General features: G+C 41.0%; 2 protein-coding genes across 5 annotated transcripts in view; both read right to left on the bottom strand.

The window, feature by feature from the left end:
* Positions 1-1,545: 1,545 nt before the first annotated feature.
* LOC309497975 (pregnancy zone protein-like) overlaps positions 1,546-17,216 on the bottom strand; it is a 31,112-nt gene continuing 15,441 nt past the window's right edge. The window contains exons 14-34 of one of the 4 annotated variants that reach the window (XM_082168454.1): positions 5,990-6,139; positions 5,657-5,806; positions 5,497-5,572; positions 5,132-5,225; positions 4,826-5,051; positions 4,612-4,735; positions 4,418-4,539; positions 4,288-4,339; positions 4,110-4,193; positions 3,845-4,021; positions 3,654-3,729; positions 3,408-3,564; positions 3,252-3,326; positions 3,020-3,182; positions 2,757-2,941; positions 2,473-2,688; positions 2,270-2,391; positions 2,076-2,157; positions 1,906-1,989; positions 1,725-1,830; positions 1,546-1,647 (exon numbers count right to left, since the gene is read on the bottom strand). In XM_082168454.1, the coding sequence (XP_082024580.1) occupies positions 1,607-1,647; positions 1,725-1,830; positions 1,906-1,989; positions 2,076-2,157; positions 2,270-2,391; positions 2,473-2,688; positions 2,757-2,941; positions 3,020-3,182; positions 3,252-3,326; positions 3,408-3,564; positions 3,654-3,729; positions 3,845-4,021; positions 4,110-4,193; positions 4,288-4,339; positions 4,418-4,539; positions 4,612-4,735; positions 4,826-5,051; positions 5,132-5,225; positions 5,497-5,572; positions 5,657-5,806; positions 5,990-6,139 (2,562 nt within the window). In that variant the 3' untranslated portion in view covers positions 1,546-1,606. Of the gene's footprint in view, positions 1,648-1,724; positions 1,831-1,905; positions 1,990-2,075; positions 2,158-2,269; positions 2,392-2,472; positions 2,689-2,756; positions 2,942-3,019; positions 3,183-3,251; positions 3,327-3,407; positions 3,565-3,653; positions 3,730-3,844; positions 4,022-4,109; positions 4,194-4,287; positions 4,340-4,417; positions 4,540-4,611; positions 4,736-4,825; positions 5,052-5,131; positions 5,226-5,496; positions 5,573-5,656; positions 5,807-5,989; positions 6,140-15,111; positions 15,213-15,291; positions 15,398-15,474; positions 15,559-15,635; positions 15,718-15,836; positions 15,959-16,039; positions 16,262-16,329; positions 16,515-16,593; positions 16,757-16,839; positions 16,915-17,004; positions 17,162-17,216 lie in introns of those variants that run through there. The other 3 variants (XM_082168453.1, XM_082168452.1, XM_082168451.1) reach the window with 3 other exon arrangements.
* Positions 6,212-12,448, bottom strand: LOC309474586 (alpha-2-macroglobulin-like protein 1; the record flags this gene model as incomplete). Its single annotated transcript, XM_082137111.1, has 13 exons — positions 12,289-12,448; positions 8,606-8,789; positions 8,384-8,540; positions 8,210-8,262; positions 8,053-8,073; positions 7,798-7,963; positions 7,627-7,711; positions 7,442-7,556; positions 7,242-7,362; positions 7,047-7,156; positions 6,804-6,974; positions 6,508-6,732; positions 6,212-6,430 (listed from the first exon to the last, which is right to left on the bottom strand). The coding sequence occupies exons 1-13, from the start codon at positions 12,366-12,368 to the stop codon at positions 6,212-6,214; spliced, it is 1,707 nt and encodes a 568-aa protein (XP_081993237.1). The 5' UTR covers positions 12,369-12,448.

Here is a 17,216-nt window from a genome sequence, read left to right as displayed (position 1 = left end):
CAGAAGAGAAATTCATACAGGTTTGAAACAACTTGAGAGTGAGTAAATAATGACAGAATTTTCTTTTTAAAGTGAACATTTAATTTAAGCAGCCCTGGAAGTCAATCATAGATCAAATCGATAGCAAACAGCATATATTTTCTCAGGTAAAGACCCAACCCCAATTTTCAGGTACAGCTATTAAAGTAAATGTAAAATAACATCTTAGTCTGTACAAGTTAAATATAGATTCATCCTTAATCCTTAGAGTAGGGTTATTAGGCTACTGTCATGTTAAAGGGATAGTTCACTTTGAAATTAATTTTTGGTATGTTTTAGCTTACCTCAAGGGCATCCAAGATGTAGGTGTCTTTTTCCGCAGTAGTTTCAATTTTGATATTTTTAGGTCAAACCGTTCTTGTCTGTCAGTCATATAATGCAGGTCTATGGTCATTCTCAAAACACAAGCACAGAGTCCAAATTAAAACAATTCCCCGTCGTCCAAATTAAACAATTCCCCATCGTAAGTACACATTGATGGCCTAAGACACGAAACGAGCGGTTTGTGTGAGAAAACGAACAGTATTTATATCGTTTTTACCTCTTGAACACAGCTGCGTCCAAGTGATCTGACGCGTGCGCAGACTGGTGCAGATATATACACTAGATGTTGCCTTTAAGACATTCGTTCCAATGAACTGCCGTAGACAAGGCGACATCTAGTGTGTATATCTATACCCGCCCGCGCTCTCAGATCATTTGGACGCAGCTGTGTTCAAGAGGTAAAAACGATATAAATTCGGTTCGTTTTCTCACACAAACCGCTCGTTTCGTGTCTTAGGCCATCAATGTGTACTTACGATGGAGAATTGTTTAATTTGGACGACGGGGAATTGTTTTAATTTGGACTCTGTGCTTGTGTTTTGAGATAATGACCATAGACCTGCATTATATGACTGACCGACAAGAACGGTTTGACCTAAAAATATCAAAATTGAAACTACTGCGGAAAAAAAAAGACACCTACATCTTGGATGCCCTTGAGATAAGCTAAAACATACCAAAAATTAATTTCAAAGTGAACTATCCCTTTAAGGGCTGCACATTTCCACCACTGTTAAATACATTTATATATTCATATAAAAGAATATACAGCTGCTTCACTGACAGGCTCATTGAATAATGACTTCTACATTCCAGTATTGTTTGTTTATTGCTTTTGGGTTTGTTATAGTAATACTGGCTACACTAGATAGTCTAACTGAATGCCTTAATTTTTTTAAATGCTAATTGCCATGGTTGTAAAAGTATTTTTTTTTTTTAACCATAGTCCATCCTTGATGAATGGAAGCAAAATACATCAGTTTTAAATGCAGAAAACCTTAACTGATTTTAACACAGGTTAGTCTTTCTAGAAAATGTCAAGTAACAACAAGTTAACTGCCACTGCCTGAGTTAACATTTCAGTCATCCAACAAAAACTTGAGGTCAAAGGACAAAAAGAAACTCATGAACACTGCAACTTCCTGCTTCAAACTAATGTCAGATGACAAATAAAACAAAAGTACTGGTTGTATAAAAGCAGTTTTATTTAAGTCATGTCTCCTACAGCCAGTACTGAATCAAATCATGGACAGGGGGACGTGTAGGTGGTCTCAAATGAATCACCTGAAATAGGAAGAGAAAAATTAGCTTTTTAACAGTGACTTCAGCCAGAGCAAAGCATGATTAGGATGAAAGCGTACTTGTTTGATAGTAGTCATAAACATTTATGACTGCTGGCTTGAGATTTTTCACTGCAAGAACCTGTTTCAGCTGCAGAGTGTAACTCATGGGGACACCTTTGGGAACCTACAAGACAGAAAGGATGAACAGCAGCACATAAACAGCACTCAAGATGGCAGCTAGTAATATACCCAGTCTCACCTCTTTCAGATACACTAGGACATGATCATCTTCAGCATCAACCCTCTCCACGAGCGGGGCGAATGATTGGGGTGAAGAACCGAGCTGAGGAAGAGACAATTGTTTACAGACAAGTACATGTGAAGGAGCTTCAAGCATTTTGGGACTTTCTAAATCTTAAACCTACGAACCAGTGACGTATCTGCTGTGAAGCCCGACAGGAGCTTAATGTCAACTAGAACCATGTTAGTGCTTGCTTTTACACCGTCGTATCTGAATTGGGGGGGGGGGGGGGGTCAGTTTAGTCAAAAGGATCAAGAACCGCTTCCTTTTGGAAGTTGTAAAAATGAGCTGTTTTAGGACACAAATTCAAAGCTGTTCTTACTTCACCATAAAGTTCAACATGAGATCAGTTCCAAGCGGTTGGCAGTCTCCAGTCACCTTCGCTTCAACACTCAGCGTTTTGGCGGCTTTAACGGGTGTTGGGATGTTGTAGAAACACGCAACCTACAGTATGAGCACAAAGCAAACTAAGCACAGTAAGATTTGGATGTGCACAACAGAAGCTGAGGGAGTGAAGATACAGACCTGCACAGACACACAAGTGGATCCTGACGCTTTAACACTATATTTGCCAGGAATGTTCTTCAGCGGCTTCTCCTGATACAGCAGCCTGTTGTCCCGATTCACTTTGAAGCTATAAGAGTCTCCTACTAAGGACTGTACAGTAACAGTGCTGGAGCCATCCAAGCTGAACACTTGAGCAGCGTACACAGACAGGGCATGAAGAGCCACCACAGTGTCCTAAAGACAAGCACCATATTAAAAACTCCTCATAAATGATTGCACTCATGTTTGGTAGTCAGAGGCACCTGGGTGGAGGAAAACCCTCCATAGGGATTCTGCTGGATCACAAGCCAGTTGACAATGCGGTTAGCATAACCCAGATTAGCTGTCGTGAGAGGCTGAACAGCGAGAACCGCTAGCAGCACGTAAGAGCTGATCTCCACCGCCAGAGTATCACCAGATGTCGTCTGAGACCAATGGAGCTTAGTGCCTTAGGATGAGATGGAGGGGAGAAAGTTGATGACAAAGAACCTGATGAACAAACATCAAGAGGCTGGTAAAATCTCACCATCAGAAATGCCAAGGTTGTTCAAGGAAGCTAAAAGCTGCGATCGAATGGTGGTCTCTCCAGCCAGACTGAAGGTGTAGGCCAGCAGAGCCGTGGCATAAGTGTTTCCCAGGTTCCCAACGACAGGCCTCAAGCATGACAGACCATTGGTAATGACGGGATCCTGAAATCAAAACCAGTATCAGAAAAATCATCTGCAAGGAGCTCACAGAACTACTGGAGATGCGTTTACCGATGTGGGGACGCCTAGTTCGAGCAGGGATGCAACAATGTAGGCAGTCATGGTCACCTCGTCACCAATACCACCCTAAAACACCAGCACATTTAATTTAAAAGAACGGCCTAAAGACAATTGGATAGGGCATAGTTTAAGAAACCTGTACTGCACCTTCATGTCGATGTGGTGCAGAGTTCCCTGCTGCATGAAACAGCCGCCTGAACCCTGCTTGCTGATCAACCAATCCTTTGCACTCTGCAGGACATGTGGATCAATGAAGACAAATTGCCTCGCTAGACCAAAAGACCTCATGACAAAGGCGGTCAACCTGGTCGTGAAAAAGGTTGTGACAAACTGAACACAAAGTGCTGGTGCCACAACAGATTACACATAACAGTAGAACAGAGCGAAACTCACCATGTATTCGATTCATCATAACCAAATGTACTGTATGAACCATCACTATGTCTGTAGATCAGTTGTCTTTGGTATCCTGATTGGGTAAAAAGCCACATGTGAATTGGTCAGGGAGTTAGTCTGTAGAGAAGGACTAAACCTCTTTGGAATTTAGTCTCCTACAAATGTAAAGTGGATTTGGTCATCCATACCTTTCTGAAGGTAGCCTGTGGCAGTCTCTCGGATGGCTGCGGTGAGTTGCCCCGTGACTTCCAGGTACAGCAGGATGTAAATATTGGGAGCAAGAACAATCATGTTCTGTTCTCCACAGCCATACGGCATCTGTAATAACTTATCCAGATTCTTCAGCGCACGACCCATTATGTCCCCTACAAGATGTCAAGCATTAAACCCACATCAGAAACAGTTATTCTACCAACCTTCACATGTCAGTTTCTACTCAATGAAATGTTTTACCAAGGACTGAAACAGAGCATCTGGCTGATCCTTGAACCACATTTTTTGGAAATGTCAGAGTCACGTCTTCAGAAAGAATGTTTCCTGCAGACCAAAAAGAACGGATCAGAATTAAGCGCTGGCTAAAATTTAGCTGTACAGGGAGAATGTATTGGGGAATCATTGAGTGCTAACAAACCCTTTGCACACAGTAACCAACTCTGGGTGTTTGTCCTTTCAACTCCTTCAGGCTATAAAAGCAATAAAACACCACATCAGTAGCAGCATGATCTCCATGATCAAACTCCAGTAGGCTGGTTAACACTCACCAGGACAAGTAGACTTCGAGTGACTACGTCAATGCGTCCTCTCGTAGGCACAGTCACGACTTCAGTGCCACATCGAGACCGGGATGCTTCAGCTGAAGCACTGACAGTCACATTGACAGTTCCTGCAGTGACAAGTATATATTAGGTGTTGCTCACTTCCTGTCTAGTTTAGAGAGAGGCAGTCCAAAACTAACCTAGAACAGAAGCTAAGAGAACCCATTTGAAGGTCTTTCTCCCATTGGCACAAAGACAGGATGAATACGGATCAGTATATGGTTTAAGAGTGAAGGCGGTGGATGAAGCTGGTGTTACTTTAACCTGCCAATGAAACCGAGCACATGGAGCAAAGACACATGACCTTCTATACACATTTATCTCTATAGATATATCAAAATAAACATTGCAGACCATGATGCACTTGGACAGATAGCTGAAGACTGTGGCCTTCAGCTCAAAAGATTCCCCACGGACGATGGAGTACGGCAGGGAGAGCTCCAGGAAGAAGGGCTGGAAGACCGTCAGCAGAGCAGGAGGAGCCAGACCAAAACCTTTTGAGGACAGGCAGAACGCCTCAGTCTCCCATGTGGTGATGGTGTCAGGAACAGTGAGAGGAACTTGTGTGGATCCAGTGTCTCTGAAAGACAGCACAAGAGAAAAATAAAAGGAACAGCAGTAAAAACGGTGGTTAAGTAGCTTCAGAAGGAATTCACTAACCCCACTTGAGCAAGCTGCCAGAGCCATGTTTCTGGAAAGTAAGTCCTGACGGTCACTTCTAAAGAGGGAGTGTCGGGTCCAGGCTTTTCTGCTTCTGGAAGAGCCATTTCAACCATTTCAGGAGCCATTTCAACCATGGCTACAGGACGACCATTCAATTCCATCACTGAAAGAGACAAGTTATTTCACCAATTTACTCTGAACAGTATTAGTGTCTGCAGAACAAACATTGTTCATAACTGCCCCTCGTTGCAATTATGGAAATTTTAACAAACAATTTGTCCATCCACAAAGCAAGCGGAATAACGTTCACCATGTCATGCAGAATGGTTTATGGAAAGAACTACCCATCTACATAGACCTACTTTCTGGAAATCTACGATACAGCGGGCACGGAGGGGCTCGTACAGCAAGATTTGTTGCGATCTTCATTCCCAGGCTCTGTCAACAAGTCAAAACAAGACCAATTTAAAGTCAATGACTCCATACTATTCAGTGACTACATGATCATTTATGGTTTTCTACCTTGAAGGTTGTGTAGGCTTGATTTGTAGGAGCAGTGTAGGCAGAATCTATATGAAAAGCTAGACGGGGTCGAAAACCTAGACACTCTGGTTCATCATCAACATTGTTTGGGTAACCTGACAGCGATCGCACCGGGAGCAAGTCAAACACCTGGGACCATAAATCAGTGTTAGTATGTCACATGTTTAACTAAATGCATTAATGTGTAGTATGTTGTGGTCAGTTTATAGGTGTTAAGTTTGTCCAACTGATCCATTAGCATTACTCATTCTAAAGCCGAACCTTACTGTCAATCAAGACCAACAACAATTTAAATCAAATGCACATGGATACCATTTTAGCACTCAGACGTCTTCCTGGTTCCAAGATCCAGATGCTCTGATCTACAGCACTGATGCCACACATAGATCCTGCTTCAGCAGAGACAGTCAGAACATTTCCCTCAGCAGGAACGGCCGTAGCAGGAGAGAACTGTAGAGACACCTGGAACAAGGACAAACACACTGTAGGACACATCATCATTCCCCACTTGAAGGCAAAAGATGCTAGTGCACATCATACCTTGTTTTGGAAACGAGTTTCTGTCTCAAACGATGCACTACCAACAACAACATTCTCACTGGGCAGAACGCAGTAGACCAGAATCTGCACAACTGGAGCCATATCGACACTGACAGACAGTTGGAACGACACAGAGCCGCTCGTGACAATATTAGAAGCCCTCGCTGTGACTGTCTGAAATCCATGGAGGACGATCAATCCTCTGGACAAGACCTGACAAAAACAAACGGGTGCATAAAACAGGTGAGTGCAAGGTTTATAAAAAAAAAAAAAACCTGATGTCCACTCACCATATAGATGATGTCAACGCTGTAGTCACCAGCCTCTCCAACAAAAGAATACTTCACTGTCACTGGAAACACAGCATCAAATGTGAGTGGCTGCTCAAGCTTCACTATAGTCAGTTCACTAGATGGGTTACTGGAAGCATCAGGTTGGAGAAGCTGAACAACCCTTGTATCTGCAGTGAAGTATGGCGATTTGTAACCATTGACAACCGCTGGAGTCGCACTTGCCTGGGGAACAATGAATGGAATGGGTTTCTAGCGTTTGAGAAGTCCATTTCACAAAACAGAGCAAATCGTACCACGAGATTCAGAGCGGCTTTAGGAAGACTAGCAGTGCTGAGGGAGAATGAGGCCAGTCCTTTCTGGTTTGTGGTCAGATTCTGCAGCAGTTTGTTGGGCCAGCTGTTACTATCCAGGAGATAAACCGCTTTGTTTGCGAATGGAGTACCATCAAAACGAGACACGGATATCTGTTGGGAATCAAGGTTAGAAAAGGGAACAAATGTGAAGGCTTCTGCGACAAAGGGTGAACTTTTACTTGCCTTTCCTTTAATCGTTGATCCAGGTTCAAAATAATCCGGGAGGTCCACAAACATGACCTTGCCGACTTCAAACGTAATGGACACTGTTGCAGATTTTGACATCAATACATCTGGGGAAAAAAACAAAACGCACTGAATAAACAAGTCAACTTCCTCCGTACACATGTCATTGGTTCAGATCAGCCAATAGCTCACCTGTTCCCTCCTCAGTGACATTCACATTTACAAGAAAAGTGTCTTGCATATTATTTTCAAATTTGGTGTTAAAAAACACTGATGTATCGACGGTAAGCGAGGCACAGCCTGTGGCATTCATCTGGTAGCAGAACAAAGAGTCACATTTAAGTCAAGCACGAGCAGAAGAAACACCCTCCGCTGTAAGGCAGGAGTCACACCTCTGCGGTTTGATTCAAGCACCAATGGGTCAACTCAGGAACCACAGCGTATGGAAATGGATTACGGCACACTTCCACCAAGGCTCGACCAGGTACAGGTTGGCCATATGTGTATCTGGGAAACATCACAAGGAACAAAATTAAGAACTGACCAACCACAAGACAAGAAAATAACTGTCACTCACTTGGCACAAGCCTCAACTTTCAGTCCCATATCTGCAACGCTGTACGTCTGTGGTGCGTTTACGGTCACGTCAAACTTGGGCAAAACTAAACCAGAAATAAAAACGTTGTAAGACCTAAGATCTGTCACTGAACTGTGGCACATTATATACACTATGTTCATAACAGCTTACCATATTTTTTCACCTCAAAAACATGGGAGATCATTTGGTCACCAATAAAAGCCTTTAGTGTGTACATCCCTATCTGAGCCTCTGGGTTTAGCTCGTGGGAAAGCTGCAATATCCACCCCGTTGAGGAAATGTTTGTCCACTGACCAATTCGGTTATTATTATTGTCCTATTAAAACAATGAACAGCTCAAAGAAATACTGCAAACAAAGCAAGTGCAAAAAAAGCATTGGCTCCATTGCACCGGAGAAATCTCACCTCCACCACCACCAGACTGTACTGCAAGACACAGAGACAGGAATGTTAAGCATTTAAAAAAAAAACACACTGATGCAGCAATTATAGAAAATCAAATTGCAAAACCATGCACGTAAACATGGAATATATATGCAATTTGTTCATGGTCAGGCCTTACCATCTGATCAAGAGGCAAAAACTTGCCATCCATGGTGACAACTCGGAAATTCACTGCAAAAACAGCATTAAAGGCTCACATTTATTGCATAATGCACTTGAAGGCAATCAGAACTTGTAGCGTAATGGACTTTCTACACCTCTAATATTCAACCAAGGTTCATTCACAGCTCACCCGTTTGTCCTGGATTGTAGATGGGTTTGTCTGTTTGGATGAAGGTCAAAGGCAGGTAACGTCTAAACATGACTTTCCTCTCTTCAGTCGCTTTGAAGACCTTCCCTTGAACTTCTACTTTCAGTGTCTGCACAGATTCTCCAACTACTCGAGGAGCCTTTAGAGAAACTCAGTTAACAACAAACCAGACAACAAAAACAAAAAACACATCTAAAAACAGACCTGGAAATAAAAGCAGCTGTGAAATGGCTTTGAAGAAACCTGCTTCACAAGTTGAGTCCTCCCATTTTCCTCATCAAGCAGAGAAACGGTCATTGTGAGACTCTCTTGGGGTTTCAGAAGACTTGCACACAATTTGGCATCAGACCCAGTTTCAATCACTGCAGGGAACGTCACCATGAATAACCTGTGTAAACATGAAGTTTAGGTTCAGGGACCAAATGGAATCAGGTCAAAACATTTACATGTCGGTTGAACATCCATAGAAAGTGGCTGCCACAGGGTTGCCAGGTCTGTGCATCAAAAATAGCCCAAATCAATAATCTCTGTCAGGGAGGGGGGAGATTGAGTTCCCACGGGACTTCAGCGCAAGATTAAAGTGTAAGGCCCGCTATATTTGGTCCAATCTCCGTTTCGCCAATACACAGGGAAGGAATCACGTGTTCTGTCCTCACTCATGCAAAGTATTGGTTGGTTGATCATATGTATTTACTCGTTAATTCATCTGACTCCATAAATGAAAGGTTTTAATAATATCTGTGCCTCACTAAAAGTGAGCGAATGTTTGACTATTCCTTTTAACCATTAAATAAACAATGTCAAACTCAGTTGGAATAATCACATTGTAGCAATTTAATATTTCAGATATCAGAGATCAATTCCACAATCAAGTCAAATATCTAGAACATGGTTATACATTGGTTACACCAAAGAATCTGAGAGAGAGAGAGAGAGAGAGAGAGAGAGTGAGAGTGAGAGTGAGAGTGAGAGAGAGTGAGAGAGAGAGAGACACACTATCCAATTCCACGTCCAGCCAAGAAGAAGAGACAGAGAGAGCCAGAACACCTTCCTTTATCCTCTGACCAGGTGACAAGGGGGATGGGGTGAGACCACCCTCAAATGGCTTCTATCCCACAGAAGGGGGGGTTGCCTTGTCTGGCCTTATCTCTAAACCAGTTTTCTATGAACTTCTATAAACCTTATTTCCTTTTATTTTATCTATCTGGATATGAGATCTGTACCACTCACTTTGAGACATTTCAAATGACACCAAAAACATAAGTCAATGTTGAATATTCACATTAAACCATGTTCTTGTGTGAGTTCCTAGTTTCTGAGAGGAAGAAAGGCTGTATTGGGGAGGTCAAATGTTAATTAGCCAGCAGGGCCCTTTTGTCCCATAAATCAGGCCTCAACCAGTATTTTCAGTCTTACAAAAGCAAGCTGTCTAAAACACTATTTAGGTGAATTTAAACAATGGCTAAGTTGCTAAACGCATCTTGTTGTCATGTAAGGGCCCTGTTCATGTTGGACAGACATTTTAATTACATTTTGTGTCTGTTAAGAGCCACAAAGACACTCTGTATATGCCCCCATAACTGCTGTTTTAGCTGAGTGGGAGCTCTGGGCATTAGCTGTAGCAGCTCCGTGTTGCAAGAAGCACCAATCCGGTTCGTTTTTTTTTTTTTCTATAGACAGTACTCAAAAGGTATAACGATCAAGATTAACTTAAACTGCCAGGAGTTCTCCTTTAAATATAAAACACTGAATTTGTTATAGTTCTGTTGCTTTGAGTTGCAAACTTGCTTTAAATCATTTATACACTCAGACATCAACAATCGGTATATGAAACAGTGACATTCTTCATGCCAGCATACAAAACACATTCACGGCTCCCAGCATGCATTGCAGCATGAATAAATTATGCAGCTGAATGATTTTTTTCTTTTTATTGTCACCATTGTTGAGGTTTGTATGACGAGTACTGATGTCTAAGTGTCGTTTTTAACTTTTAAAAAGTTTGACTCACAAATTTCTTCAGTTACAAATTACTTATCACATCAATTGAGGTCATTACCTTCAATTACTTTTAAGTTCTAAAAGTGAATCAATCAATTCAAACTACAGTGAATGCAATTGTCTAACTGCAGTCTTTGTCATTAAAGCAGACAAGTTGATCTGCTTTATCGAAGCAGAAATGTTCTCCATAAACACCTGTAACTGCTTATAAAGCTCAAACCTAATAAAAGTCAAGGGTCAAGAGCCCAACTAAAGCAAACACTGATCTCCATGATGGTGACCTCAAATGAAACATTTTCAATAAGACATCAACTAAATCTCTGTTAATGCTCAATAAGATCTTCTGTAGATGTGGGATAGAAATAAAGTCAGCCTGGTTAGTAATAAGTGAAGCTGGCAATGCTGTTTGTGGAGTTGTTTAATCAGATCTTCAGTTTATCTAAGGCTGTGTCTGAATAAAGTTGTAGTTTGTGTTCTTATCACACTAACCTTTTTAATAAAATTCTAGTAACATTAAGGAAACTGGACATTATGTTCCTGGAATTTTAGAAATCAAAATTCCTATAATGTTAATTTTAAATCAAAATTAAGTTTAAAGAACGTTTGAGGAACTTTACACCTTTTAAAACACGTTCCTCTAACGTCAAGAAAACTAGACATTTTTCTCGTTCCCAGAACCAACACTGAATATTTGGAGAACGTTCTTATAACAAAAGTCGGTTAGCTGGGTCTCCACAGAACATAAAATATTCATTTTATTTTATTTTTCGTGTTCCCATTTATGAGGGGAAAAACAATATTACGGACATGACTGCTCTGAAAGCGGTACTAAAAGACTGCTTTAAAACTTTCACAGAGACCTCAAACAGAAAGCACAAAGCCTTTTTTTTAAGTGAATTTCGTTTTGTATTGATTGTATCTTAATTTTAATCAATGTTTCATCAACCAGTTGCCAGGATTTAATAAGTAAGTAGTAAATATAGCAGACAATAGATAATCACGACACAGAGGCACCGGCGCGTGAACTGGAGCTCGTCTCATAAATGAACCAAAACTCAGCATGTAAGGTAGCCTACTTGCCTCACAGACCTGATAAATATATCTATAGACAGCTTTACAGGTCTACTTTAAAACAGAACAATTCAAAACGAAAGAAAACAGACTGCTCTCTGCTTATGTAATCCGTATGAAATGCATTTCTCTCTGGCGCGTTCACTACTGCGAAGATCGCGAGTCAGCATCATCAACGTCATCTTTGCAGCCGACACTGACACTGAAAACACTTGTTTATTAATAAACAATTAAAATGTCTCCTTGCTATATTTTACATATTCATTCATTACTTTTGCCGGTTCTTTGTGACAGCTTAGGTGCTTTATTGGCAGCGCCACCATGAACACATCAGCACCAAAAACATGGAGATTTTTTTCAATCCCTGTTTTGGCAGGGGGAAAACTGATCAGAAAATGTAACGAAACATTGTAGAACTGTAGTGGATCAGAAAGTATAATAACTTCTGCAAAAAGTAACAAAGTCCAAAGTATGCACTATTGATTCTATTCAAGTACAGATATGTGAAAAATTTACTTAAAAGTAAAATTGAAAAAAGGGGCAAATTTGACAAGCTATAAATAGATGATCAGTGGGGTATTTTGAGCTGAAATTTCACAAACCTATGGTTTCCCCAGAATGTGTCGATTAAATCTTTGGAAAAGGGGCATAATGTGTAACTCAGTGAACACATCCATCATCTGACCACTAGATGGCCACAAAGTACAACATGATCAATTCACTTTTAAAATATGGTTTGCTTTGGGGATTCATTTTGTCATCTTTAAAACATCAGCATAAACATTTCTGTTCTCTTCAAAGCCCATGGTACTCACGGCCTTTTCTGTCCATCAACAGCAAAGAGGAAAAGGGCCAAAATGAGCCCTTTCCAAACACAAATCTCCCTCACAGCCATGAAGAGCAATCATCCAAGACTAGACAGAACTCAAGAGTCGCTTTCAGAAACCCTGCAGCACTTCTGTTAAGATCCAAACTGATCTACAGCTTTACTCTAAATCAGCTACACTGCTGCCAGCGTTATTTAAATGCTCTTAATAATTCAGAACAGCTTGATTTAGCACTCACAGGCAATCTGGACATCTTTAGGGCGGAGCCCCGATAATTAATCACAGAGTTGCCAACTCTGAAACACAAGCTCTAATTGCAGGTTAGTTTTTTAAAACTCTGCTGCAGGACAGTAGCACTCCAGGACGGACGTTACCCATCCCGGCCAAGAGAGTGCATTGAACGCGAGAGCTCACACTAAGATTTATTTCCCTCTCGTCCTAAACTGGACGCGTGGTGTGTCTAAGAATCGCTTTCCTCTCACTCAGATATTGCGTGCACTCGCGAATCTCTGTTATCTCTCTCTGGAATTTAATTATCTTCGCTCTTGTATTAGCCTAAATGTTTTTTTTTAAATGATCCCATCAGAATAGATTTCCACGAATTGACTGCAAAGTTGATTCCAGTTCTGGAATTATTTGACAACCAACGATGTCTCTTTCATTCCTGCACAATTTAATGTAGGCCTATCTTAGAAATGGATGCATGGGGCATTTGGATTTATACGATGTCAAAAGCTAAAGCATCACTACTTTACAAACCCATCTGAACGATTTATCAGAGGGGTTAAATTTGACGTCTGATTAAATCTGTGATCCATGTTTGAGGTGAAATTATTCCTTTGGTCATTAAGACACATCTTCCAGCACATGTTTTGTGTGAACGATTTGTTTGCGGCAGCTCTTGTTTGGCTGCACTAGCACTAGTTAATACAAGTAAAATCAAATTGAAAATCGACATTAAACATGGAATTTTTAAAAGAATAAAAATGTTTCTACTTTTTCTATGCAAGTAAATATTATTGATCATGTGACTCTAAGACAGTCAGATTTTCTTTTAATGCTCAAGATGCCCTTTGGATCCTCTCAAATCATGCTGGAGAACATGAGCGTTATGGATTTGGAAAGCGATGGATTCAGTTCACACAGTTTTGTGATTAACATGAGAATGTGTATGTTGAGGCCACATCTATTATTTTACCATGCTATTACACACCACTCTGTTTGTTTTTAGGATAACAAAAAATAAAATTTAAATTCCATTTTTAGTCTGCCTCAGTGGTACTTGTAGGCTAGTACACACAGCCCAAACAGTTTTTTTGTTTGTTTTTTTAAGAACATTCTCCAAATATGTTGGTTATAAATGTCCAGTTTTATTGACGTTAGAGGAATGCGTTTTAAAAAGTATGCTCCTCAAACGTTCTTCGAACTTAATTTTGGTTAACAATTTTACATTCTATGAACATTGATTTGTAACATTCCAAGAACGTAAAATGGAACGAAACATTCTCTCAATCATTCAAACACCTGTTGTGAACAACCACTGAAAGAAAGAGAAAATTATGAAAACACAACTGACTTCACACACAGCCTTAGATGAAATCAACTGAAGATAAAAGACATTAAATCTGTGAAGATCTCAGCAGAGGAGGATTAAACAACTCCACAAACAGCATTACCAGCTTCACTTATTACTAACCAGACTGACTTTATTTCTGTCAGACTTTTACAGAAGTTCTTGAGAATTAAGAGGTTTAGTTGAAAATGTTTTGTTTGAGGTCACCTTTAAACAACCCTTGACTTTTGTTAAATTGCTTTTTTCAGCAATTGCAGGTGTTTTCAGAAAACATTTCTGCATTGATAAAGCAGATCAATGTGTCTGTTTTAATGGTTAAATGACTGCATTAAAGAGATGGCATGTAGTTGCAATAAATGCTTTAATAATCGGTAACTGTAGCAGTGGGCCTTATGACTATTCTGTTGCACATAACTGAGGAACTGCACTGTTTGATGTTGACCAATCAGGGGAAAGGTGAGTTTCTTTTAATCCTGGTTATTCATAAACTGCCGTTTCACACTGCACACAAATACCGGGCTAAAGTCCTTTTTTGCAGTGTCACTGACTGGACAAACACCGCACGTGACCTGTTTACATAAAGGCTCTAACAATTACACATTGCTGACTGTAATGTCAAGTTTTCTGAGTGAACTTTTTGAAGGTAAGAATGACGGTCTCTTTACTCCAATTGTCCTGTTTTCCATCGCCATTTGACATTTTTCCTATCATATGCAGAAACGACTGTTTATATAGGTATATATTTATAAGTGTGTGAATATAAGGCACGATTAGTTGTCAGTTGCTAAGCATCTAGTTGTAACATTCTAACACCGCATAATTTCACACTCTACAACTTTGGCACCTCAATGTGTCACACTGCAAAAGCAGAACCAATCCGGCTCCAGAGCAAGGTTTTATAACCCTGGGTAAAAAGCAGTGCTAACCCCCTTTTTAAAATTACAAAAATGTAAAATGCTAATTTACCCAGGGTTAAAAGCTGCGTTAAGAATGACGATAACCCGGGGTTAAGTGCAGTGTGAAAAGCCCTACATTTACACAGCTTATTACCATGGTTGGAAAAGTAAAGTTTTTTTTAAATTTGCCAGTTAATTAATGAAGGGTCACCAGCAAGAAAAACACCTCAATTGTAAACGCTTCATTTAAAAAAAGAAATAAAAAAAAACTCATGAACACTGCAACTTTCGAATAAAAAAAATTAAAAATTCACAGATAAGGAACAAGAGGCAACAATAGGACTGGTTGTATAAAAGCAGTTTTATTTAAGTCACGTGTCCTACAGCCAGTACCGAATCAAATCATGCACAGGGGGACGTGTAGGTGGTTTCAAACGAATCACCTGAAATAGGAAGAGAAAATGAGCTGGATCATGTTTAACAGTGAATTCAGGGCAAAGCATGATTAGAATGAAAACGTACGTGTCTGATAGTAGTCATAAACACTTATGACTGCTGGCTTGAGATTTTCCACTGCAAGAAACTGTTTCAGCAGCAGAGTGTAACTCATGGGGACGCCTTTGGGAACCTGCGAGACAGATTGGATGAACAGCAGCACATGAGAAAATGGCAGCTAGTGAATATACCCAGTGTACAGAGTCTCACCTCTTTCAGATACACTAGGACATGATCATCTTCAGCATCAACCCTCTGCACTAGCGGGGCAAATGATTGGGGTGGAGATCCAAGCTGAGAGGAAGAGACCATCATTTACACAATTACAATTGAAGGAGCTTGGGACTTTCTAAATCATCTTAAATACAAACCAGTGACGTATCTGCGGTGAAGCCCGACAGGAGCTTAATGTCCACTAGAACCATGTTAGTGCTTGCTTTTACACAACTGTATCTGAATGAGTTGATGGGGGAATAAAGAGGTTTAGTCAACAGGATTAAGAACACTGTGTCCTGAAACCAGCTCATGTTTAAGACTCTTACAAAAGCAAGCTAAGCCAAAGCTGTTCTTACTTCACTGTGAAGTTCAACATGAGATTGGCTCCAAGCGGTTGGCAGTCTCCAGTCACCTGTGCTTCAACTCTCAGCGTTTTGACGGCTTTAACGGGTGTTGGGATGTTGTAGAAACATGCAACCTACAGTATGAGCACAAAGCAAACTAAGCACAGTAAGATTTGGATGTGCACAACAGAAGCTGAGGGAGTGAAGATACAGACCTGCACAGACACACAAGTGGATCCTGATGCTTTAACACTAAATTTGCCAGGAACGTTCTTCAGCGGCTTCTCCTGATACAGCAGCCTGTTGTCCCGATTCACTTCGAAGCTATAAGAGTCTCCTCCTACTACTGAGGACTGTACGGTAACAGTGCTGGAGCCATCCAAGCTAAACACTTGAGCAGCGTACACCGACAGAGCCTGAAGAGCCACCACTGTGTCCTAAAAACAAGCACCAGATTAAAAACTCCTCATAAATGATTGCACTCATGTTTGGTAGTCAGAGGCACCTGGGTGGAGGAAAACCCTCCATAGGGATTCTGCTGGGTCACGAGCCAGTTGACAATGCTGTTAGCATAGCCCAGATTAGCTGTCGTGAGAGGCTGAACAGCAAGAACTGCTAGCAGCACGTAAGAGCTGATCTCCACCGCCAGAGTATCACCAGATGTCGTCTGAGACCAATGGAGCTTAGTGCCTTAGGATGAGATGGAGGGGAGAAAGTTGATGCCAAAGAACTTGATGAACTTCTCAAACAAGAGGCTGGTAAATCTCACCTTCAGAAATAGCAAGGTTGTTCAAGATTGTTAGAAGCTGTGATCGAGTGGTGGTCTCTCCAGCCAGACTGAAGGTGTAGGCCAGCAGAGCCGTGGTGTAAGTGTTTCCCAGGTCCCCAATAACAGGCCCCAAGCATGACAGAGCGTTGGTTATGACAGGATCCTGAAAGCAAAGCAGATATCAGACAACAGCCAGAAAGGAAGGCCATCTGCAAGGAGCTCATACAACTACTGGATCGGTTTTACCGTGGCGGGGACACCTAGTTCAAGCAGCGATGCAACAATGTAGGCAGTCATGGTCACCTCGTCACCAACTCCACCCTAAAAAAATAAAAATAAAATATACAAAAGAAAAAGGATTAAAAACACTTAAGAGTCTATGGGTTACAGTGAATTTGATAAAACTTATACCTTCATGTCGCTGTGGTACAAAGTGCCTTGTTGCATGAAACAGCCATCTGAACCCTGCTGGCTTATCAGCCAGTCCTTTGCACTCTGAAGGACATTCGGATCAATGAAGACAAAGCGCTCCGCTAGACCAAAAGTCCTCATGACAAAGGCGGTCAACCTGGCCATGGATAAATGTTAAAACACAACAACTTAAAAACTACTGGGGACACAAA

Source organism: Leuciscus leuciscus, assembly GCF_965113295.1.
Source record: "Leuciscus leuciscus genome assembly, chromosome: 1".
Classification (NCBI taxonomy): domain Eukaryota; kingdom Metazoa; phylum Chordata; class Actinopteri; order Cypriniformes; family Leuciscidae; genus Leuciscus; species Leuciscus leuciscus.
The sequence above is the reverse complement of the archived record's forward strand: the minus strand, read 5'-3'. Positions and strand labels throughout refer to the sequence as shown.